The 25,636-nt window shown below is 37.1% G+C and overlaps 2 protein-coding genes across 4 annotated transcripts in view; one reads left to right on the top strand and one right to left on the bottom strand.

Moving 5' to 3' along the window:
- CEP128 (centrosomal protein 128) overlaps window positions 1–25,636 on the top strand; it is a 488,113-nt gene that overhangs the window by 125,312 nt on the left and 337,165 nt on the right. For all 3 annotated transcript variants that reach the window (XM_033187243.1, XM_033187242.1, XM_033187244.1), the window contains one exon: window positions 4,899–5,050. In XM_033187243.1, the coding sequence (XP_033043134.1) occupies window positions 4,899–5,050 (152 nt within the window). The remainder of the gene's footprint in view (window positions 1–4,898; window positions 5,051–25,636) is intronic.
- On the bottom strand, window positions 13,403–14,074 carry LOC117069244 (non-histone chromosomal protein HMG-17-like). Its single transcript, XM_033187249.1, has one exon. The coding sequence runs from the start codon at window positions 13,990–13,992 to the stop codon at window positions 13,720–13,722; it is 273 nt and encodes a 90-aa protein (XP_033043140.1). The 5' UTR covers window positions 13,993–14,074; the 3' UTR covers window positions 13,403–13,719.

Genomic DNA, 25,636 nt, shown 5'->3' on the forward strand with positions numbered 1-25,636 from the left:
CATTGCCAGAAAATCATCAATGGATGACAAATTTCGACAAACCTATTCTGATATATATATATATATTTATTTTTATAATATTTATTTATTTTTTTTTTTGAAAAAGAGTCTCGCTCTGTCGCCTAGACTGGAGTGCAGTGTCGCAATCTCAGCTCACTGCAAGCTCTGCCTCACGGGTTTACGCCATTCTCCTGCCTCAGCCTCCTGAGTAGCTGGGACTACAGATGCCCGCCACCACGCCCAGCTAATTTTTTTTTTTTTTTTTTTTTGTATTTTTAGTAGAGATGGGGTTTCACTGTGTTAGCCAGGATGGTCTCGATCTCCTGACCTCATGATCTGCCCACCTCAGCCTTCCAAAGTGCTGGGATTATAGGCGTGAGCCACCATGCCTGACCTCTAATTAATATATTTTCTTAGTCTGTTTTGTGTTACACTAAAGGAATACCTGAGGCTGGATAATTTACAAAGAAAATAGCTTTATTTAGATCACAGTTCTGTAGGCTGTACCAGAAGCATGGCTCTAGCATCTGCTTGAATTCTGGGGAGGAGTTTTGTGCTGCATCAAAACAATGCAAAGGAGGTCAATTGGGGAGTGGGAATGTGTAAAGGGGGACCAAATTCAAGGGATGTTATGGAGTTCTGACAACTCACTCTTGTCTGAACTAATCAATTCCCTTGAGAACCAATCTAGCCTCAGGAGAGCAAGAACTCACTCACTACTGCAATAAGGGCACCAAGCCGTTCATGAGGGACCTGTCTCCGTGACCCAAACACCTCCCACTAGGCCCCATCTCCTAACAGCCATAGTTGGGATAATATTTCACCATGAGGTTTGGTGAGGACAAATAAACTATATCCAAACCTTAGCATATTTTTATTTGTATGCCATTAAGTTTCATTAAGTTCCGTGTGATATAATGTAAGTATCATTTGACCCAGAATATCACTTATTTTTAAACAATCCTAAGCTGTTAGCTTCTTCATCAAATTTCATAAAGATGCACATGAGAATTGTTGGAAAAAAGACCAACACATTTGTTATATGTTTTGATACTTCATAAAATGTAATTATTTTTGTTGTAAGTCTTTGAGGACTAAAAATATTGAGCTTTTCTTAGCTACTTATCAGGTACAAAAAAAATTTTGGAAGTTTTTTTGTATATGTGATAATGGACTTCTTCACCTTTTAACAATTGTAGAGTTTTTCATTCTTTACAGAATACTTATATTATTTAAAGACAGTTCTACAGTAGAAATCATACTTATCACATTTTCAGCTGGTATTTCTTCCTCTGCCCACTGCAAAATGGGTTCCACCTCTATTTGTAAAATTGACTTTGCATGGTTTGCTAGCAATCTCCTCTGTCAATTCCAAGGATATCATTTCATTACTTATTTTACTGTTACTTGCTTATTTCTTCTTCCTTCTTGAAAGTCTTCCTCTGACTTCCATGCTCCTTGCCTTTCCTAATTCTTCTGCCTTAGTTATTTACATTCTTTGTATTGGAATCTTTTTGCTATGTTCAGTGTGTCTTTTAAATGTTGGTTTTGCCTACTATCCTATTCATGGCTTTTGTTACTTAGTATTTCTGCCTGGGAATTGATTAAAAATTATCACCTATAGGTGATAGTTCCTAAATCTAGCTCTATTTGCTCTCCTAACCTTTGCCCCTCCAGATGGAGTTGCTCATTGCTTATCTCTGTATGCTGTTCCTCAGAATGCATGTTGATACACAGCTGAAATCATTATCTCCTCAAAACATGTTTTTCCTTTCCTTTCTCAGTGTATGGCATCATCCTCCATCCAGACATCCAAGTCTAAAATGCAAAGAACATAGAAATTATTTATTCTCTCCTCCATATAATTAGTTTCCACCTCACGCCTATGTATACATCCTAATATCTCTTGAATTTGCAACATTCTCTTTCTTATTCCCACTCCCCAAGCTTAAGCATGCTTGGGCCAGTATAGGACATGTAGCACTCTCTTGTCTTACCTATTTTGGCCTCTCTGAAATCTATTTTCTTTTCTACTACTAAAGGACACTATTATTATTTCTTATTTCTATATTAATGATTAAAAAAAGGACCCGAGAATAAGGAGGTTGAGTTACTTGCCCAAGATCACACATGAGGGAAGTAGGAGACTCCAATTTTTTTTTTTCCCCCAAACTTGAGATCTTAACTGCTATCCTATACTGACCAAGCATTCTCTAAAATCGAGTGTTTGTAATGCTGTTTATATTTTATACTTTTTGTTTTAAATATTGTAACTTTGGGAAATGTTTCATTACGTATACTACATGTGTATGTATGTATAGATGTGTGTGTATATTTATCTTTACTAGTATATAATATATGTAAACATACCAAAATATGTCTCCATATCAAATATATATGTTTCATAAAGCATACATATACGTATACATACATGCTTTCATATTTTATATAATATATATTCATTCTAATGTTGTATCCATATATATATCAAGAAACATGTATCAATATATACATATTATTGAGACGTTATATGCACACAAATATAGACATGTATATAAAATAAATACATATATTTATAAAATAAATACATTTACAAATAGATAAATATGTACATTTGCAGGTTGGATACCTATCAGAAGTAGGGAAAGTAGGGCTCATGGGCCAAATCCAGACTGCCACCTGTTTTTGTAAATAAACTTTATTGGAACACAGCTACTCCCATTCGTTTATGCAATGTCTAGGCTACTTTTGCAGTACAATGGTTGAATTGAGTAGTTGTGACAGAAATCATACAGCTGAGATATTTGTTATCTGATACTTTATAGAAAATGTTTGCTGATGCTTGTTTTGTAGGATAAATTCTAAGTTTCCTAGCAACACATAAACTCTGTTGACACTCCCTCCCGCCCTCATAACATATGAGATGTATTGGCTACTTAAAACTACTGTGTGTGCAGTTACCTGAATGTTAAATTCAGTTTTGTACTTGTATGCTAGGTGTGTGACTTCCCTAAAAACACCCCAGCTCCTTCTCCTTTGCTTGGTGAAATTTTGTATTCATTCTTTAAGTCTGACTTAGTTCTCAGTTCTTCCTACCTTAGTTCCTCACTGAGACAGAGCTAATCCCTTTTACTGTTTGTACTGTTTCTGTATAATCCACATGTATCTATCAGTGCTCTCATCATCCTATTGATCCCATATGTCTTCCCTTCTAATATATACAGTTTTGAACACTAGTGTTCTGAAGTTGGAATGTATTTTACGAATGATGTATAAATTTAATTTGTTAGTGTTTTCTTCTTTCATTCCCTTTTTTTTTTTCTGGAAAGGAAACCACTAGAAAGATAGTAGTTTTTAAATGACAGTACATGTTCCAATTGTTGACATTTTAGACTCCATAAAGTAATTTATATTTTGTCTCTATTCTTGGGATATGTATTAGTCTGTTCTCATACTGCTAATAAAGACATACTCGAGACTGGGTAATTTGTAAAGGAAAGAGATTTAATGGACTCACAGTACCACATGTCTGGGGAGGCCTCACAATCATGATAGAAGGCAAAGGAGAAGCAAAGGCATGTCTTACATGGTGGCAGGGAAGAGAGTTTGTGTGTGGGAACTCTCCTTTATAAAACCCTCAGATCTCATGGGACTTATTCACTATCACGAGAACAGCATGGGAAACAGCTGCCCCCATGATTCAATTGCCTCCCATTTGATCCTTCCCACAACATGTGGGAATTATGGGAGCTACAATTCAAGCTGAGATTTGGGTGGGGACAGAGCCAAATCACATCAGGATGTAAGCTCATTGAGGGTGAACTTTTATGTTATTTGTCCTTATATTAGAAGAAGGTCCCCTGTGTATCATAGATCAAGTATTTCACGTTGATTTAAATACTAAGTCAATTTATATTGTTAAATGATATATTAATTTCAGGTTGTAATCTCCAGATTAGTAAGGATTAGTAAATTGGTCGGCCATACACTATCAGAGATTTAATAGCATCATTTGTTGTTTATGTTGCAAGAAAATTATTTTGTGGATGAAGTGGCTTGGTTGAAAACTCTTTTTGTATTTTTGTTTTACTGTTTGGAGTTAATGTAGGGATGTGACCCTATTCACAATAGCAAAGACTTGGAATCAACCCAAATGTCCATCTGTGACAGACTGGATTAAGAAAATGTGGCACATATACACCATGGAATACTATGCAGCCATCAAAAAGGATGAGTTTGCGTCCTTTGTAGGGACATGGATGCAGCTGGAAACCATCATTCTTAGCAAACCATCACAAGAACAGAAAACCAAACACCGCATGTTCTCACTCATAGGTGGGAACTGAATAATGAGATCACTTGGACTTGGGAAGGGGAACATCACACACTGGGGCCTATCATGGGGAAGGGGGAGGGGGGAGGGATTGCATTGGGAGTTATACATGATATAAATGATGAATTGATGGGTGCTGACGAGTTGATGGGTGCAGCACACCAACATGGCACAAATATACATATGTAACAAACCTGCACATTATGCACATGTACCCTAGAACTTAAAGTATAATAAAAATAAATAAATAAACAAACAAATAAATAAATAAATAAATAAAATTAAAAAAATGTGTATGATTTTCTTGAAATAAATTGCAGTAGAAATCAGGTAACATTTTAAATTTTAGTATCAAACTGGAATAATATTTGATGACATAGCAATGTATATGTTTTTGAAAGCTATAAAACTTGAAACAACAGGCTGGCAAAGTCTGTTGAATACTAGTGTCAGTAAATAGATTATGATAGCTAGAATATTGAAACATCAGGTCTCAGTACTATTTGAAAGTACATTCTTCTGTGAATAAAGAACAACTGTTGAGCCTTACATTTTGTCTTTTAAGGGGTTGAGCGGGAAAAACAGGACCTGGAGAAGCAAATGTCAGATTTGAGAGTGCAGCTGAACTTCAGTGCAGTGGCATCTGAGTTAGAGGAAGTGAAACGGTGCATGGAGAGAAAAGACAAGGAGAAAGCACATTTGGCATTACAAGTAGAGGTGAGTTTGCTCTTTTTAAGCCATATTTGAAATATTTTAATTTTATCTCATGGAATTGCTTAATGAAATTTTAATATAAAGATGTATTATTTTATGAACTCTAGTTTGAGCATTGATAATATAAAGTTATATTAATGGCTAATTTACTTATATGTAGAAATTCCTATGTATTCAGTTCTCTTTCGTTCAGGACCCCAAAGCTAGGAACCTGGATTATTTTCCTTTATTATTTCACAGAGAAATCCTTTACTATTTTTAAATTTGAAAATATTTTTGTTCTAATAGCAGTTGAACCCTTTCTGCAGACAGAAGGGACCTTTTTTCTTTTGAGAGAACAGTGAATTATTATTTATTTTGTGGGTGAAACTTGCATAATGCATAGTGAAAAGGTGTTACTGATAATTCTTCTTTGGAACCATAAAGGTTTTCAGACCTCTAGTTGTTCGGCATGAGGTGGAATTGCGATGCCTCCATTTATTTAGAGTTGTGTAGCAATCATGGATGATGTGGTAACCATGAATGAAGTATAACTAGGCAGCTACCATTTCCTGCTTTTATCTAGCATAGATGAGGTAATTATCGGTATATATTAAAAATCAAAGGAAAGGACCTCATAAAAGGAAATGGTTTAATTCAAATTACAGTTATGCAAATTAGATTAAACATGGATGACACATTTGGAAATAGATATGTATCAATCATCCCTGTATCTGTTTTTATGAGTGAAGTTTTATTCTAACTTGAAGTATTTCCAAAATTAAAATGAAAGGTAGAAAATGGGTGTTAAAAGCACCTAATTTTATATAACCCAAAGGAAATATTTAATGTTACTCGTCTGCGTTTCTCTTTCATCTTGTCAGCACATCAGTAGAAAATGTCTTTTAAATTTAGTTCAAGATTCCGATTGTAAAGATAATGAAATATTGACATGCTCTTTACAAAGCCGTCTACATGTTTCATAGAGACTTATTTGAAATTGTCTCAGAGCAATGGTAATTATACAACTTTTAAAGTTTGCTTCATGGGTATTATTTTAGCCCTTGATCTTGCTGATGAAAATGCTAAAATATGATTATTTTGCTGAAGTCACGTATTTAAAAAAAAAAAAAAACAACTATGCTGGTTAGATCTAAAAGGTAGAAAAATCCCTTTGCTTTATGTTCATAACCACACGTTGGTCCTCCCTCCCTTCTTTCCTTCCTTCATATTGTTTCTTTTCACTTGCCATCATGGTATGAATTGGAAAAAATCTCAAATATGTGAGCACTAAAAAAATTATTTATTATAGCCTAATAATGCTCTTATTCAAGATTCCTGGCTTTCTCCTTGTCCTAACTGAATAGTTCTTTTTCAATTTCATATGGGTTACGGGAAGAATTTGAGTCCTCTTGGGTTAGTTTGGTTTAGTTGTATAGAGTTTGGGTGTGAAAAACAATTGGTGAAAAACATCAAATATTATTGACTGCCTGTTACATGCCAGACACTGTTCTAGGTGCTGGCAACATAGCAAAGAACACAAATGCAGTCGATTCCTTGTTTCTCACAGTGGATCTAAAATTGATGCAGGCTGGGAGCAGTGGCTTGTGCCTGTAGTCTCGGCTACTCAGGAGAATGAGGTGAGAGGATTGCTTGAGCCAGGAGTTCAAGGCTCCAGCGAGCTGTGATTGTGCCACTGCATTCCAGCCTAGGCGACATAGTAAGACTCTGTCTCTAAAAAATAAGTAAATAAAAATAAAATTGATGCAGAAAGTTCTTTGAGTTTGTCTTGCTTCTAAGAATAAATTTCTTTTTGAGAATGAAAGTTTTTTTTTTTTCCAGTTGCCATTGCAAAGGACGTCACAAAGACAGTGTTTATCCCTGAAAGACATTAACATTAACTAGTCTTATTTTTTCTGATTTTCTTTTTTCAAAGAATAAAACAGTTAACTAAATTTGCAACTGTTTCTGATTTAGTGACACTTCTGGTTATGCTTTATTTTTCATTGTAAAAGAACTATTAAGGTAGAACAAGCGTGCTGTCCGTATCACTAATGTTCTTATGACACCTTTTGGAGGCCATTTGAATATCTTTTTTCCCAAGCTATTCTCAAAGTGATGTCTCATGCAGACTTTGTGAGATATTAGGTCATAGATTACTTGATTGTAACCTCTAACAATTGAAATTTTTTCTTGAAATTTAGTCTCTGCTTTATTTTTAGAGAATATTGGGTAGTATGAAGATGTTGCCTTATACATTCTATTAAAAAAGAGAGATTACTCTTCTTTAGTTGCTTTTCAGAGACCAAATATGAATAAAAAAGATGCACAAAATGAGATCATTGGTCAGGCCCAAGAACATATATATAGTAACAGTTCTTATGACTTACTCAATCATTAATGTCTTTCTTTTTAACCTTCATTTTCTGACACCTCTCCTACAGAACCTCATATGTGGTCTTGTCAAATAATTCCTTTTTTCCTAAACTTCCCTACTCAGTTCCACTATTTTTTTCCTTTGTTCCAGTTGTTCATTGTTTCTGTAAACAACTTTGCGGCCGGGCGCGGTGGCTCAAGCCTGTAATCCCAGCACTTTGGGAGGCCGAGACGGGCGGATCACGAGGTCAGGAGATCGAGACCATCCTGGCTAATATGGTGAAACCCCGTCTCTACTAAAAAATACAAAAAACTAGCCGGGTGAGGTGGCGGGTGCCTGTAGTCCCAGCTACTCGGGAGGCTGAGGCAGGAGAATGGCGTAAACCCGGGAGGCGGAGCTTGCAGTGAGCTGAGATCCGGCCACTGCACTCCAGCCTGGGCGACAGAGCCAGACTCTGTCTCAAAAAAAACAACAAAAAAAAAAAACAAAACAACTTTGCATGTCTTTTCTTTTTGTGGAAATCCTAAACTTTTTCCACCATGAAGTCTTTTTGGATTATATCAGCTGTAAGTGATCGTTCTTCTTTCTGAATAATCCTTTTGTCCATATCACTAATATACTTATGGCACCTTTCTCACAGTCTCTTGAAGTAATCTGGGTATGTTTTGTTAGACATTTCAAAATGCGGCCAGGCATGGTGGCTCACGCCTGTAATCCCAGAACTTTGGGAGGCCAAGGCAGGTGGATCACCTGAGGTCAGGAGTTCGAGACAAGCCTGGACAACATGGTGAAACCCCATCTCTACTAAAGATACAAAAATTAGTCAGGTGTGGTGGCAGGTGCCTGTAATCCTAGCTACTTGGGAGGCTGAGACAGGAGAATTGCTTGAACCTGAGGGGGAGGTTGCAGTGAGCCAAGACTGCATCACTGCACTCCAGGAACGGTGACAGAGACTCCATCTCAAAAATAATAATAATGATAAAAAAATAAAAATGCACAGTGGGCCAAAATAAAGTAGAAAAGGAGACTCAGAAAAAAGCCAGCTGCACTGTCACCAAGACAGAGTGAACTTTGGTGCCCTTACGTTGGTGGAGACATCATGTTTCAAGGTCTTGTCCTCATATCTGGAAACTTGAGTCTTCTGTGTGTGACCCAGGAGACTGGTTCATATTAACAATGAAACTCAGAAGATAGAAGTATAGGTCAGTGCAAAAGTAATTGCAAAAACTGAGATTACTTTTGCACTGACCTAATATACAAAAGAGTACCACTTCACTGGTTTACCCTGTGGGAGTCCTATACAGATATGAAAACATCATTCTCTTATGCAGGGCACCAATCTCCTAATTTTCTGACTTTAGAATTAGTAACCAAAAAATTGCTTAATGAACACAGAATCAGAGAATAATGATGTCTTAAGGGTTATTTGTTCATAGTTATAGTAGAACTTCTCAACCTCCTACCTCCCTTTTTACAGAGTCCTTCTAACCAGAGATACTGTTTACTTCAGCTAGATTCTATCCCTTTATTCCTGGAGTGTGTTGAACTGACATCTCTTCTCATTCCAGCAATCTTCTATGCTTTTGCTCTGATGCTCAGTCTTACGTTTAATTTTCCTTTTGATATGTTGCTGTGCACAGATTTTGCTCTGGGCCACTTACTAGTATGCATTGATGTTATAATTCAGAGTTGTGGCATTCTGGGAGCCACTCATGAATTTAAAGCTTCTATTCCTGTTCAGATTATAAATGGGTTAAGAACCAAGTTTTATCTCTGTGTCCTTGTGTGTTCCCACACAGTCTTACCTATACTAGGTACTTAATTAGTATTTGTTGAATGAAATAATATGTTGTAAAAAGTTTATGGTTTTTTTTAAAGCTAATATTTGCTCTCTAGTCATTTCTTAAAAGCACATCCATTTCTGGAAGATTTGTCAGTATTTAACGGGACCTTTGCTGTATCTTACTAATTGCATTAGTTTTTGTTGATCCAGAATATGTATTTCAAGCAGTTGTTTTACATTAGAGAAAAACAGTAAAAATGGCTCCTAAAAAAACAATGGAAGGAAGCTACATTTGAGTTTGCATAATTTACCTTTTAAATTGTACCTAAGACCTTAAATCTGTATATGCATAGAAAATACTAAGTACACTTTTCCCTTCTTCTAAACTCAAGTTGAACCTCATTAACCTTGATAGCCTATTTGTATTCATAAGAATTCCAAGCATCCTTGATCAATGATTTCCCCTGATTTAATCTTTGCCTCCATCTTCCATCAACTTACTCTTCTTGAAAAATATTTGACTTTAAGATTCAAGGAAGAACTTCAAAGAAAGAAAAAACAAGGTGCTGAACATAATTTAGATTAAATGTTGAAAGTGATAATTGAGTGACAACTGACATGATAATTCATTAGCAGAAACTTGAGACTATAATAGGAGATTTTAATTTGTTTAAAAAAGAGGATGGTAGAAAAGAGAAAGGATAGTCAATAATACCTTATTTTTATGATTAGTACAATGCAAACAGAAGGAAAGTTGTTTCTGTTACCATTCTTTTAGTATAAACTCTTGATTCATGCATTTCTTCCATAGAGCTGACCATTTTACTGTACGATGACAATGCCTGCTTCAATATTACTTTTAATAATGAGATTAAACCCTCTTTGGAGACCAAATAGAGACCTTAGAGACCTTAATTACCCTGGTTGTAATTTCATATTCTACTTCATTTTTAAAATCTTCATTTCTTCCTTATCTAAGTGCCTATTGTAAAATATGCTATTACCTGAATAGGAAGTAATTTTTAATACCTAGATTAGATTATAAAGAAAACAAACATCGGCCACAAACATTGGCCACAACTTTGTAGAGAGAAGCTATTAATAAAGTTATTGCATCTAGTGGAAAGGAGGTCTGTTTCTATTATTAACCAAATTTACTCTGATTTGTGGACAGATTACTAAATGCTCCATACTTCCGTATTTTTCACAAAGATGACTATTGGCAGATATTTATTTATTTATTTATTGAGACAGAATATTGCTCTGTCACCCAGGCTGGAGTACAGTAGTGCGATCTCGGCTCACTGCAACCTCTGCCTCCTGGGTTCAAGCGATTCTCCCGCTTCAGCTTCCTGAGTAGCTGGGATTACAGGCGTGTACCACCAGGCCTGGCTAATTTTTGTATTTTTGGTAGAGATGGGGTTTCACCATGTTGGCCAGGCTGGTCTCGAACTCCTGACCTCGTGATCCACCTGCCTTGGCCTTCTAAAGTGCTGGGATTACAGGTGTGAGCCACCATGCCCGGCCGAGATGTTCTGCAAGTAAAAACCTGTAACTAAATAAACCTTTATACCTATTAGAAGACTTGGTTTAATTCTCAGATCTTTCTCTATATGAAAAAATGAATTTTGAGAGTTATGAAGAAAAGTAGTTTTTCTGTTTTCTGTAACTCTTTGAGTTGTGTGGATAGTTCTACAAAGTCAGAATGCAGAAGTGGACTGAATGTTTTATTTTTTTCTTGAACGTATTACTAATACATTAGTTTGTAATTATTACTAATTACTAATTAGTTTGTGTTTATTATTAATACATTAGTCATTTGAATGTCAGTAAAACAGTTTAGAAATAAGATATCTATTTTCAAGTTTCTTTGTTTTCTGAAACCATAATAATTTCTGCCTTATGTTTTTTACATATAAATTAAATAGGGCTGGGCATGATGGCTCACGCCTGTAATCCCAGCACTTTGGGAGGCTAAGGCTGGTGGATTGCCTGAGCTTAGAAGTTCAAGACCAGCCTGGGCAACATAGTGAAACCCCATATCTACAAAAAATACAAAAAATAGCTGGGAGTGGTAGCATGTGCCTGTAATACCTGTTACTTGGGGGATGATATGGTTTGGCTGTGTCCCCACCCAAATCTAATCTTGAATCCCCACTGTTGTGGGAGGGACCAGGTGGGAGGTAATTGAATCATGGGGGCAGGTCTTTCCTGTACTGTTCTTACGATAGTGAATAAGTCTCATGAGATCTGATGGCTTTATAAAGCTGAGTTTCCCTGCACAATCTCTCTTCTCTTGTCTGCCACCATGTAAGACACGCCTTTCACCTTCTGCCATGACTGTGAAGCTCCCCCAGCCACATGGACTTGTAAGTCCATTAAACCTCTTTCTTTTGTAAATTGCCCAGTCTCGGGTATATCTTTATCAGCAGCATGAAAACAGAATAATACAGCAAATTGGTACCAGGAGTGGAGAACTGCTGTAGATACACAAAAATGTTGAAGCGACTTTGGAACTGGGTAACAGGCAGGGGCTGGAACAGTTTGGAAGACTCAAAAGAATACAGGAAAATGTGGGAGAGTTTGGAACGTTCTATAGACTTGTTGAATGGCTTTGCCCAAAATGCTGATAGCATTATGGACAATAAAGTCTAGGCTGAGGTGGTCCCAGATGGAAACGAGCAACTTGTTGGGAACAGGAGTAAATGTGACTCTTGTTAAGTTTTAGCAAAGAGACAGGTGGCATGTTGCTCCTCCCCTTGAGATTTGTGGAACTTTGAACTTGAGAGAGATGTTTTAGGATATCTGTCAGAAGAAATTTTTAAGCAGCAAAGCATTCAAGAGGTGACTTGGGTGCTATTAAAGGCATTCAGTTTTATAAGGGAAGTAGAACATAAAAGTTTGGAGAATTTGCAGGCTGACAATGCAATAGGAAAGAAAATCCCATTTTCTGGGGAGAAATTCAAGCTGGCTGCAGAAATTTGCATAAGTAATGAGGAGCTGAATGTTAACCTCCAAACAATGGGGAAAATGTCTCCAGGGCATATCAGAGACTTTTGCAGTAGCCCCTCCCATCACAGGCCCAGTGGCCTAGGAAGAAAACATGGTTTCATGGGCCAGGCCCAGGGTCCTTGTGCGGTGTGCAGCCTAGGGACTTGGGGTTTTGCATCCCAGCTGCTCCAGCCATGGCTGAAAGGGGCCAATGAAGAGCTCAGGATGTGGCTTCAGAGGGTGCAAGCCCCAAGCCTTGGCAGCTTCCATGTGGTGTTGAGTGTATGGGTGCAGAGAAGTCAAGAATTGAGGTTTGGGAACCTCCACCTAGATTTCAGAGGATATATGGAAATGCCTGGGTGCTTGCTGCAGAGGCGGGGCCATCGTGGAGAACCTCTGCTAGGGCAGTGTGGAAGGGAAATGTGGGGTTGGAACCCCAGCACATAATCCCTACTACAGCACTGCCTAGTGGAGCTGTGAGAAGAGGGCTACTGTCTTCTCTTCCAGACCCCAGCATGGTAGATCCATGAACAGCTTGCACTGTGTACCTGGAAAAGCCTCAGATACTCTATGCCAGTCCATGAGAGCAGCCATGAGGGGAGCGCTACCCTACAAAGCCACTGGGGCAGAGCTGTGCAAGGCCGTGGGAGCCGACCTCTTGCATCAGCATGACCTGGATATGAGACATGGAATCAAAGGAGATCCTTCTGGAGTTTTTGTTTATTTTTTCCAAGCCAAACTCGATCCAGCTTTATTAAAGATGCTTTCTATAAACAATCATGGTATTTCAGGCAGGGCATGGGCAGACAATCGTTGACAGTATACAACAACTTTCAAACTCCCTTCTTCAATGTACTACCAAAAATCAGAAAGCCACTATAAAACCCAATGAAGTCTTCATCTGATGGTCTGAACAGGGAAAGTTTAGAGTGAGGGTTGACATTTCACATTTAGTATGTTGTTTAACAGCTTTTCACATGCCGACCCTGACTTTCAGGAAGTGAAATGAAAATGGCAGAATTTATCTGAGTTCCACAATCTAGAAATGGAACCACCGCTCTTTTGACAGTTGCCATCTCAGCGGCATCACTGGAGGAAAGTCCAGATTGCCTGACACACTGGTAACCAATGACTAGAGATCAGGTCCCAGTAGCTGTCTGGGTTTAAGGGAGTTAAGTCTATGCTGAAAGATGGAAAGGGATAAGAGAACATAGAAATGAATTTGCTTTTCCATAGCACAAGGCTTTTGTGCCAAGGTGGCCATGTGTGTCAAAGTCAGGGAATCCCTTCTCTTGGGAGCCAAGAGGAAGTCTCTCAAAACTAGAAGGGAAAGGTGTTTTCCCCACATCAGTGCAGCTTTGGAGACATTCTATTAGTGACATATGCCCCTTCCCCCAAAAACCAACAATGAAGTGTTCTGTGTGCTAACAACATAGCTTAAAAAAGAAAGTAAAATTCTGCAGTTTTATAAAACTTGATAAAAAATAGTATTTCAAACTGTACAGTCACCAGAAGTACACAGTTATCAAAAATACACACACTTCACTTGGCATCTCCAGCACCTTCAGTTTTCTGTGCCTGGTCTGTTTTGGCATCTCTATTTTCTGCAGGGCTTTTCCCCTCCTTGCCAGCATCAGCTTTTCCCTTTTTCCCTTTGGGTACCTTCTCTCCCTTCTTTGCAGGGGCCTTTTTAGGCTTGGGCTCTGGCTTTGGAGGAGCAGGTTTAGCAGACAACCTCGTGGATCTTCTCTGTGATTCGTCCTTCACCTTGGCTTTATCTCCTTTAGCATCCCCTTCAGCCTTTCTCTTGGGCATGGTGGTGACGGCGGCGGGACGTAGGTGCTGGACGCTGGATGCGGTGGTGCATGGACTTTGGTTGGTCAGGGGGTCATTCTCGCCTCTTCTTCACATTGCTCCTATTTTGAAGTTTTAAGATTTGACTTCTCTGTTGGAGTTCAGACTTGAATGGGGCCAGTAGCCCCTTTGTTTTGGCCAATTTCTCCCATTTGGAATGGCTGTATTTACTCAATGTCTGGACCTCCATTGTATCTAGGAAGTAACTAACTTCCTTTTGCTTTTACAGGCTCGTAGGCAGAAGAGACTTGCTTTGTTTCAGATGAGACTTTGGACTTTGGACTTTTGAGTTGAGACTTTGAGGGACTGTTGGGAAGGCATGATTGGTTTTGAAATGTGAGGACATGAGATTTGGAGGGGCTGGGGCGGAATGATATTATTTGGCTCTGTCCCCACCCAGATGTCATCTTGGATCCCCATGTGTTGTGGGAGGTACTCGGTGGGAGGTATTTGAGTCATGGGGGCAGGTCTTTCCTGTGCTGGTCTCATGATCATGAATAAGTCTCGTGAGATCTGATGGTTTTGTAAAGCGGAGTTTCCCTGGACAAGCTCCTTTCCCTTGTCTACCACCATGTCAGATGTGCCTTTCATCTTCCGCCATGATTGTGAGGCTTCCCCAGCCATGTGGAACTGTTAAGTCCTGTAAACCTCTTTCTTTTGTAAATTGCCCAGTCTCAGGTATGTCTTTATCTGCATTGTGAAAATGGAGTAATACAGAGGGCTGAGACAGGAGAATCACTGGAATCTGGGAGGCCAAGACTGCAGTGAGCCATGTTCACATCACTTCACTCCAGTCTGGGTGAAAGAGCAAGACTTCATCTCTTAAAAAAAAAAAAATTAAATGAGGCCTTGTGGTTCTTAGCTTTGTGTGCAGGTTTGTGTGTGTGTGTGTGTGTGTGTGTGTGTGTGTGTGTGTGTGATATATAACTTGAGTTCCTCAGAAAATATGAAGTATGATAACTTTTTATTATCTATGGATCTATTGAATATTTAAAGCAATTTGAAAGATAAAATACAGCTTTGGAGATAATTATTTGAGGACTTGCTATGGAAAAGTGGGTGACACTAAACAAGTGAGGTAATGTTCCTTGAGTATCTGAGTAATTAAGAGTTATTCAATGCTTGTCTACCTCAAATAGCATTGAAAGAGGGTTAGTATTCTTTATAATGAGCACATTTTAACTGTTCATATGTTATTCCTGTAGTCTTTATAGTTTCCTTATCTTTAGAGTGATTTTAACTTGATAGCATATCATTTTAAGTAGCAAATTAAGTTGTTTTATAGTTATTTGTTTTCAGGTAGTTCTCTCTAAGGGCATAAGGAAATGAGATTGTATTCAGTCTTAAACAGTGACAAAATTCACCAGGTCTATTATGCTCTTCAGAACATTCAAATAGTACAAATTATCTTTCTAAAAAGTAAAGCTGACTTATTCATATGCACCAAGAAAACAGTGCTAATATGTAACATATGACTAATATAAACAATGGTCAACATTAGGAAGTTTTTTTCAAGGGCATTGAATGTGTTTAATTTCTAGTACTTTACTTGGGTGAAGAATGTGTTCATATCATAGAATATCTTATTTTGGGGGAACCTATAATGATAAAATGTTAGACTATAGTTTGGTCTTCCTTAGAGAAGATTAATAAATTTGGCAAACTTGTGGCAATTCCCATTAAAGGAAGAGAAACAGTTTCTGCTTTTGTGAGTGATGGACTAGTGTTTTGTAGAGTAAACCTTATACTGGTACAATTTAGAAAAGCTGATGAGGACATATTTTTAAAAATATGTTTGAAGGTTTCAGAGAGCTATCTCTAGGCAGCAAGGACAGGAGGGTTCAAGTATTTTGTTTTGTTTGGGAGGCAAGTACAGAGTGGCAGTTCTGACATTTGGCACTACTTTTCTCCTGAGATGTTTTCTGATTCATAAGGATAGCTCATAGGCCCACTGAAGAGGAAGAGCTCTGGTAAATATTTCACAATTGGGATACTCAGAGGGCTAAGCCCTAGGAGTCTGAATGAACTCAAAATACACTCACTCACAAAGACTGTAGCATTGTAACATAGGCCTAGTTCATTGACCTTCTTTGGATATGTAGACTAATTTTTTTTTCAAATTTAGAAGTTTTTAGCTATTATTTATTTCAATATTTTTCTCTTCTTTCTCTCCTTTTTCTTCTCTTCTTACCTTTACATGTCTGTCAATAAACTACATTTCTATGAGTCAGTGTTTATCTTTATTTTATCTCTCTCTTCATCAGATTGCATCATATCTGTTGATTATCTTCGAGTTTGTGGATTCTTTCTTCTGCCAACTCAAACTTCACTACTGGGTCTTTCAAGTGAGTTTCTTTTTTTTTTTTTTTTTGTCACCAGGCTGGGGTGCACTGGAGTGCAGTGGCATGGTCTCCGCTCACTGCGACCTCTGCCTCCCAGGTTCAAGTGATTCCCCTGCCTCAGCCTCCAGAGTAGCTGGGACTAAAGGTGCGTGCCACACACCCCTGCTAATTTTTCGTATTTAGTAGAGATGGGTTTTCACCCTGTTGGCCAGAATAGCCTTGATCTCCTGACCTCATGATCCATCCACCTTGGCCTCCCAAAGTGCTGGGATTACAGGCGTGAGCCACCATGCCCAGCCCCAAGTAAGCTTTTTATTATGGTTATTATACTTTTCAATTCCAGAATTTTTGTTTTTCAAAAATAATTTCTATCTCTTTACAGATATCGCTGTTAGATGAGACATTATCTTACATTTTAAAAAATGTTTTTCTTTAGTTTTTTGAATATGTTTATACTAGCTGATTTAAAATCTTTGTTTCCTACGTTTGACATGTAGGCCCGTTCAAAAGGCTGTTTTCTATTGTATCTTCTTTTTCATTTGTATAAGTCACACTTTCCTATTTCCTTGTATGTGTTATAACTTTTTTTGAGATTGGACATTTTAGCTAATTTTTGTATTAACTTTGAATACAGATTCGTTCTCCACCTTTTGCGTTTTTCTGTCTTGGGTGTTTTTAGTAGTTTAGCGAATTGGCTGTAATAGTTCAGTGAAACCTATTTTTCCTGCAGTGTGTAGCCACTGATGTCACTTCTCCATCAGGTGTGCAGTCTCTGTTGCTATCTGGGATAACTAGAGCTTTAACTGGGTTCTCTTTGATTGTCTAGTTCCCTGATAACATTAAGCTTTGGTTGGTCTAATTCTGTTGATATGTCACTCAATTTTTAGCCTCTGCTAATTCACTATTTGCTACCTAGTTTTTCCTTTTTTTTTTTTTTAACCAATAATGTAGCACATACATTGTGGCATAGTCTAAATTAAAGTTGGACCTCTTAGCAGGATTAGGATTTTGCCAATCTTTGGGGCATTCTCAGACTCCCAGAGGGCTCTTAGCTGTCTCTTTGTTTGATTTTTTTGCTAGCTGATCTACTATTTTGCTTGTTGCTACCAGTCTTATAAAATTACCATTCTCTTAGCTGATCACTCTCCAGATTTCCATTGTTTTTGACAATGTCCTTAGCTGTGAATTTCCTCATGCCTTGTTCCAGATAATGTCAGTCTCCTTGGGTAGAACTTTTGAACTCTCTGTTCATAAGGCCTCTCCCTCTCAGCATGATCTTGCACAACTGTAGTGGAGCTTGTGATAGAGACTATAGTCTGCTTTCTGCCAGAATGATACCCCTACTTTGCAAGTAGGGTGCTGGCTGGGTATGGTAGCCCCTGATCATCTCACCTCGCCTCTTCTGTTGTAGAACATTCACTGTTTGAGTGAATTGGGGTATGGGCAATTGGGTCTCCTATTTTTGGCCTGCCACACCTTCTGCTCTACAAGTTGGGGCTGATTGGGGGAAGGAAGCCCCAGTCTTTTAGCTCTGTCTTCCTGGAATAGAGCCTCTGCAATACTAAGCTAGGGGCCTGCCCCTCTGTGGGTGAATCTGTAGCCCTATACTGAGAGCAAGGGTGAGAGGAAACTGTGTGTTTTTGACTATGCCTATCTAGAGTGGAGATTCAGACAACTGAGTTGGGAAGGGACAGGATGGGAATAGCTTGTGACTGAGATGCCATAGATGCTGACTATTCTTACCAAGATTTAATAGATTGTCTTAAATAAGTATTTATTTAAAAAATGTATACAAATTTAAGGAGTATAAGTGTAGTTTTCTTACATGCATGTATTACATAATGGTGAAATCTGTTTTTTTTTTTTGTGTGTGTGTGTGTGTGTGTTACCATCATGGGAATAATGCACATTGTACCCATTAAGAAACTTCTCATCTCAAACTTCTCTCCCACCTTCTGGGTCTCCAGTATCTATTATTCCACACTCTATGTCCATGTGTACTCATTATTTACCTTCCACGTATAAATGAGAACACACAGTATTTGACTTTTTGTTTTTGAGTTGTTTCACTTAATCCTAATGGACCCCAGTCCTATCCAGGTTGCTGCAAAAGACATGATTTCCCTCTTTTTTATGACTGAATAGTATTCTGCTGTTTGTTTGTATGTGTGTGTGTGTGTGTGCATGTATACACACACACCACATTTTCAAAAATCTGTTCATCCATTGATGGACATGTACACTGATACCTTATCTTTGCTGTTGTGAATAGTGCTACAATAAACATACAAGTGCAGGGATCTTTTTAATGTAATGATTTCTTTTCTTTTCTTTCATGTATGTTCTCAGTAGTGTGATTGCTGGCTTGAACAGTAGTTCTATTTTTGAAATCTCCATACTGCAATCCATAAAGTTTGTACTAATTTACATTTCCATCAACAGTGTACAAGCATTGCCTTTTCCTCTACAACCTCATCAACATCTGTTTTTTTCTTTATTTTTTTTTTTTGATGTTTTAGTAATAACCATTCTGACTAGTATAAGGTGATATCTCATTGTGGTTTTCATTTGTATTTCTCTGATGATTAGTGATGTTGGGCATTTTTTCATATGCTTTTTGGCCGTGTATGTCTTCTTCTGAAAAATGATTGTTCTTGTTCTTTGTCCACTTTTTAATGAACTTATTATTATTGTTATTTTGTTGAGATGTTAGAGTTCCTTGTAAATTCTGTTTATCAGTCAGATGTGTAGTTTACAAATATTTTCTCCTATTTGACAGGTTGTCTGTTCACTCAGTTGATTTTTTTCTCTTGCTGTGCAGAAGCTTTTTTTTGTTTGTTTGTTTCTTTTTGCCTTTTTGAGACAGAGTCTCACTCTGTCGCCAATGCTGGAGTGCAGTGGTGTGATCTCGGCTCACTACAATCTCTGCCTCCCTGGTTCAAGTGATTCTCCTGCCTCGGCCTTCTGAGTAGCAGGGATTATAGGTGTGCGCCACCATTTCCAGCTAATTTTTGTGTTTTCAGTAGAGACAGGATTTCACCATGTTGGTCAGGCTGGTCTTGGACTCCTGCCCTTGTGATCTGCCTGCCTCGGCCTCCCAAAGTGCTGGGTTTATAGGCATGAACCACGCGCCTGGCCCAGAAGCTTTTGAATTTAATTAAGTCCCATTTGTCTGTTTTGTTTTTATTGCTTGTACTTTTGAGATCTTAATTATAATTTCTTTGCTTAGACCAAAGTCCAGAAGAAGTTTTCCTAGATTTTCTTCTAGTATTTTTATAGCTTCAGGTCTCACATTTAAGTCTTTAACTTACCTTGAGTTGATTTTTGTATATGGTGGGAGGTAATGGAATAAATACATTTTTGTTTGCCCTGGGCCCTTAGGACAGTTTCCAGATACAATGAATGTTTTTTTTTCTTTTTTTCTTTTTTTTTTTACATATATATATATATATATATATATTATATATATATATACTTTTTTTTAACCAAATAATGGTGGGTTGTACTAGAAAGAGGATCTGGTGAGCTCTTTAAACTATCATTCTGAAAGTCCTTCTCTTTGAGAGAATAGTGTAACGGAAGAAAATATTTACTCTGAATAATAAGGGGACAATATAATAGAAAATACAGAAAAGTTCCTAAGAGATATATGGGGCATCGTAAATAGGTCTGAAATTCTAATATAAATATGGATAGTTGGAGTCCTAAAGACAGAAAGAGACTAGGGTAGAAGCAATATTTGAAGAGAAAATACATCAATTCACATATTTTAGAAGCTCTAAGAACCCCAAGTAAAATGAATGCAATGAAAATCACATCTAGACATGTTTTTGTGAAATTAGTAAAACCAATCTGAATGAACAGAATCTCAAATGCAGCAAGGGGCAAGGGAGACGTGTTACCTTAGAAGATCAAATTGGAAACAAGAAGAATAGAAAGATGTTTCAAAGTGCTGCAAGAAAATAATTGCCAACCTAGGTTCATAAAGTTCTCTTTAAAAAGTAGAAAATTTCTGCACAACAAAAACTGATTGATTGAATTTCAGCAGAACAGCACTAAGGAAAGTATATAAAATTTTTTTCTCAAGGAGAAACAAAGAACAAAGATATAACAGTTAATGAAGTTCAGTATATGGGATAAAAGTTTGGGAAAAGTCTAGATGAATATTGACCTAAAAGTAACGCTGTCTCTTATTTAGATTATTTATAAAACTAGAACTGCATCAGTAATACTGCTAATTTTGGAAAGTGTGTATTGTGTTAATATGGTTTAAAGTTCTCAATTCTAAAGTTAAGGAAATTGTAAAGTTACAAATTTATATTTTAACAAATCAAGGATGTATATAGTAATTTTTAGTGTATCACTAAAATAAGAATAATAAATATATAATTTCCAAGCTCATACATGGAAGAAAATAAAACAATTTTAAAAATTAATTATTTCTTTATGAAAACAAAGAAAATCTTCACAACATTTGGATGAACAGTGATTTCTCAGGACACCAAAAACAAGAATCATAATTGAAAAAAAATTATAAACTAGACTTTAACAAATTTCAAACATACAAAAATCAACTCAAGATGGATTAAGGAGTTAAATGTAAAATGCAAAACTGTAAAAATCCTAGAAGAAAACCTAGGAAATGCCATCGTGTACATAAGCCCTGGCAAAGACTTCATGACAAAGACTCTAAAAGCAATTGCAACAAAAACAAAAATTGGCAAGTGACATCTAACTAAAGAGCCTCTACACAGCGAAAGAAACTATCAACAGAGTAAACAGACAACCTACAGAATGGGAGAAAACATTTGCAAATTATGCATCTGACAAAGATCTAATATCCAGATTGTGTAAGAAACTTAAATAAATTAATGAGCAAAAACAAACAACCCCATTAAAAAATGGGCAAAGGACATGAAAAGACACTTTTCAAAAGAAGACATGCACATGGCCAACAAGCATGTGAAAAGATGCTCAACATTACTAATCATTAGAGAAATGCAAATCAAACACACAATGAGATACCACCTCACACCGATCAGAATGGCTGTTAATGAAAAGTTAAAAAGCAAAACAAAACAAAACAAAGCAAAACCAAAAACTAAAAAACAGGCTGGACGCGGTGGCTCACGCTTGTAATCCCAGCACTTTGGGAGGCTGAAGTTGTTGGATCACGAGGTCAGGAGTTCCAGACCAGCCTGACCAACATGGTGAAGCCCCGTTTCTTCTAAAAATACAAAAGTTAGCCGGGCGTGGTGGCACGTCCCTGTAATCCCAGCTACTCAGGAAACTGAGGCAGGAGAATTGCTTGAACCCAGGAAACGGAGGTTGCAGTGAGCTGAGATCGTGCCATTGTACTCCAGTCTGGGCGACAGAGTGAGACTCTGTCACGTAAACAAAAAACACAAACAAACAGCAACAACAACAACAAGAGGCAAGGTTGTGGAGAAAGGGAACACTTATCCATTGCTGGTTGCAGTGTAGATTAGTTTACCCACTGTGGAGAGCAGTTTCGAGATTTCTCAAAGAGCTGAGAACAGAACTACCATTATACCCAGAAATCCCATTACTGGGTATATACCCAAAGGAATATAAGGCTTTCTACCATAAAGACACATACGTGTCTATGTTCATTGTGACACTGTTCACAATAGCAAAGAAATGGAGTCAACCTACATCCCCATCAACAGTGGACTGGATAAATAAAGTGTGATACATACATTCCATGGAATACTATGCAGCCATAAAACTTATGAAATCATGTCCTTTGCAGCAACATAAATGGAGCTACTGGAGGTCATTATTCTGAGCCAATTAACTCAGGAACAGAAAACCAAATACTGCATGTTCTCTCTTGTAAGTGGGAGCTAAACACTGAGTACACATGGGCACAAAGAAAGGAACAGTAGACACCGTGGCCTACTGGAGGGTGGAGGATGATAGAAGAGTGAGGATTGAAAAACTATATATTGGGTACTATGTAAATCCCCATGACATACAATTTACTCATGTAACAAACCTGCACATGTGCCCTGGAACCTAAAATAAAAATTGGAAAAAATTTGAAAACATAAATATTGTGGAAAATCAAAAAGATAAAGTTTTTGCTTTATGCAAGGTACCAAAGGACAGTTATCTATCTATCTATCTATCTATCTATCTACCTACCTACCTACCTATCTAGATAATACACACACACACACACACACACACACACACACACACAGACAGAAAAGAGATAATAACCAAAGGACTGTTACCTGTCTATCTGGATAATACATACATACAGACACACCCACACTCTATCACACACACACACACATATATATACACACACACACACACACAAACTAGGGCTTCTGCCCTAGTCTGTCTTCTGCCTATATATATATATACACACACACACACACACACGTATATATATACACATATATATGTATGCCATTTTCCACGTGGTTTTAAAATAACTTTTTAAAATAAAGCAACAGGTACCAATAAAGAACTTGTAAAAATTCAACATCTGTTAGAGAAACTCTTAATAAAAATGATGAGATGGAAACTTAATCTCAAAACAAACAAACAAAAATCAAAAACCAAGACTCCTGGTGAGGCTGTAGAGACATAGGAACCCTTTTACACTGTTGGTGGGAATGCAAATTAGTTCAACCATTATGGAAGGCAGAGTGGCAATTCCTCAAAGACCTAAAACCAGACCAGAAATACCATTTGACTCAGCAATCCCATTACAGGGTATATACCTAAAGGAATAAAAATCATTCTGTTATAAAGATACATAGACATGTATGTTCATTACAGCACAATAGCAAAGATGTGGAATCAACCCAAATGCCCATCAATGATAGGCTGGATGAAGAAAATGTGGTACATATATACCATGGAATATGATGCAGCCATAAAAAGGAATGAGATCATGTCCTTTGTGGGGACATGGATGGAGCTGGAAGCCATTAACCTCAGCAAACTAACACAGGAACAAAAAAATAAACACCGCGTGTTCTCACTTACAAATGGGAGCTGAACAAGGAGAACACATGGACACAGGGAAGAGAACAACACACACTGTGGTCTGTTGGGGGCGTCAGGGGAGGGAGAGAATCAGGAAAAATAGCTAATGCATGCTAAACTTAATACCTAGGTGACGGGTTGATAGGTACAGCAAACCACCATGGCACCCATTTACGTATGTAACATACCTGCACATCCTACACATGTATCTCAGAACTTAAAATAAATAAAAATTCTTTCATCAAAGAAAAGCCCAGGATCAGATGGGTTCACTGTGGAATTCTACCAAATGTATGAAGAATTAATACCAATCTTCCTCAAGTATTTTTAAAAACTGAAGAGATGGCAATTATCACTAATGCATTGTAAAAGGCCAACATTACTTTGTTACCAAAACCAGACATGGACATAACATAAAAAGAAAACTACAGGACAACATTCCTGATGAACATAGATGGGAAAGAAAAAGACCTCAACAAAATACAAGGAAATCAAATCCATTTCTTGTAGGAAGCATATAGTTAGGTCATGTTTTTAAAAATCCATTCAGTCAATCTGTGTCTTTTAATTTGAGAATTTTATTTATTAACATTCAGGTGTATTATTGATATGTGAGTTATTTTTCTTGTCGAATTGTTAATTGTTTTCTGGTGGTTTTGTATATTCTTTATTCCTTTCTTTTTCTTTTATTGTCCTTGTGGTTTGCTGATTTTCTGTGGTGGTACCAATTTGAGGTTTTTTTTTCATTTTTATGTTTGCTTTTTTCAGTGAGTTTTATATTTTCATGTGTTTTCATCATGGTAACTGCTGTCCTTTCACTTCCAGATTTAAGACTCCCTTGAGCATTTCTTGCAATAGTGGTGTAGTGGTTTTGAATTCCCTCGGGTTTGGCTTGTCTGTGAGAGAATTTATTTATTTTTTATATATGAAGAATAATATTATTGTTATGGTTTCTTAGCCCGCCTTTTTTTCTCCCTTTTTGTACCTCAAATATGTACTCCCAATCACTGTTGGTATATAAAATTTCTGAAGAGAAGTTCACTGTTAGTCTGATGTGGGCTCATTTATAAGTGATTAGATGCGTTTCTCTTGCTGGTTTTAGAATTTCCTCATTGTGATTCACTTTAGACAGTTTGACTATAAAGTGCCATGGAGAATATCTTTTTGCATTGTGTCTTATTGGGGATCCGTGGGCCATCTGTATCTTGTCTAAATATTTTTCAAGACTTGAGAAGTTTTTATCTATCATTTTGTTAAGTAGGTTTTTGTATCACTTTCTTTCCTCTTCACCTTAGTTTTACTGGTAATTCATATATTTGGTCACTTTTTGGTATCTCACATATCATGTATGCCCTGTTCTTTTTTTAAAAATTCTGGCTGAATCATTTTAAAGGACTGGTCTTCAATTTCTGAGATTCTCTCTTCTGCTTGGTCTAGTCTGTTATTGAAGCCTTCAAGTGTGTTTTGTATTTCATTCAAGGAATTCTTCAGTTCCAGAATTCTTGCCTGGTTCTTTTCTCTGATATCTGTATCATTCATAAATTTCTCATTTATATCCCAAATTGTTTTTCTGACTTCCTTCTATTTTTATTTGTAATTTTTTTTTTTTTGTCCTTCACTGAGCTTCTTTAGCTTCACAGTTTTGAATTGTGTTTTCAGGATTTTGTGATTTTTTTCCTTTGTTTGAGATATTTTGCTAGGGAATTACTGTTTTCCTTTGAAGGTGTTGTATTTCCTTGCTTTTTCATAGTTCCTGTGTTTTAACATTGATATTTGTATATCTGTCTTGATAGTGTTTTTTTTTTTTTTTTTTGCTTCCCCTTTTTTATTTGAAAAAATAAACTCCAACTTCTCCAAAATTGTTAGCAATAATGCACTAGTTGTGTTAACTGAGGCCATGGAAGAGGAAAAACCTCTACAGCTTATTGTGAGGTGAGTTATTTCAATCCCAACTGAGAAATGACATTTCATGGGAAGGTTGGTGAGTCCTAATAGTCCTTCACACCATGTAGATTTTCTTTCTTTTTTTATTATTTTTTAAAATTTTCTTTGTAAGTGGTAGTTTATTTACAAGTTTTTTTTTTTTTTTTTATACTTTATGTTCTAGGATACATGTGCACAATGTGCAGGTTTATTATATATGTGTTCATGTGCCATGTTGGTGTGCTGCACCCATTAACTCATCATTTACATTAGGTATATTGCCTAATGCTATCCCTCTCCCCTCCCACCACCCC

Source organism: Trachypithecus francoisi, unplaced genomic scaffold (genome assembly GCF_009764315.1).
Source record: "Trachypithecus francoisi isolate TF-2019V2 unplaced genomic scaffold, Tfra_2.0 Lachesis_group3, whole genome shotgun sequence".
Classification (NCBI taxonomy): Eukaryota; Metazoa; Chordata; class Mammalia; order Primates; family Cercopithecidae; genus Trachypithecus; species Trachypithecus francoisi.

Excerpts from the sequence above, each read along its gene's own strand:
- LOC117069244 (XM_033187249.1), bottom strand. The coding sequence starts at position 13,992 with ATGCCCAAGAGAAAGGCTGAAGGGGATGCTAAAGGAGATAAAGCCAAG.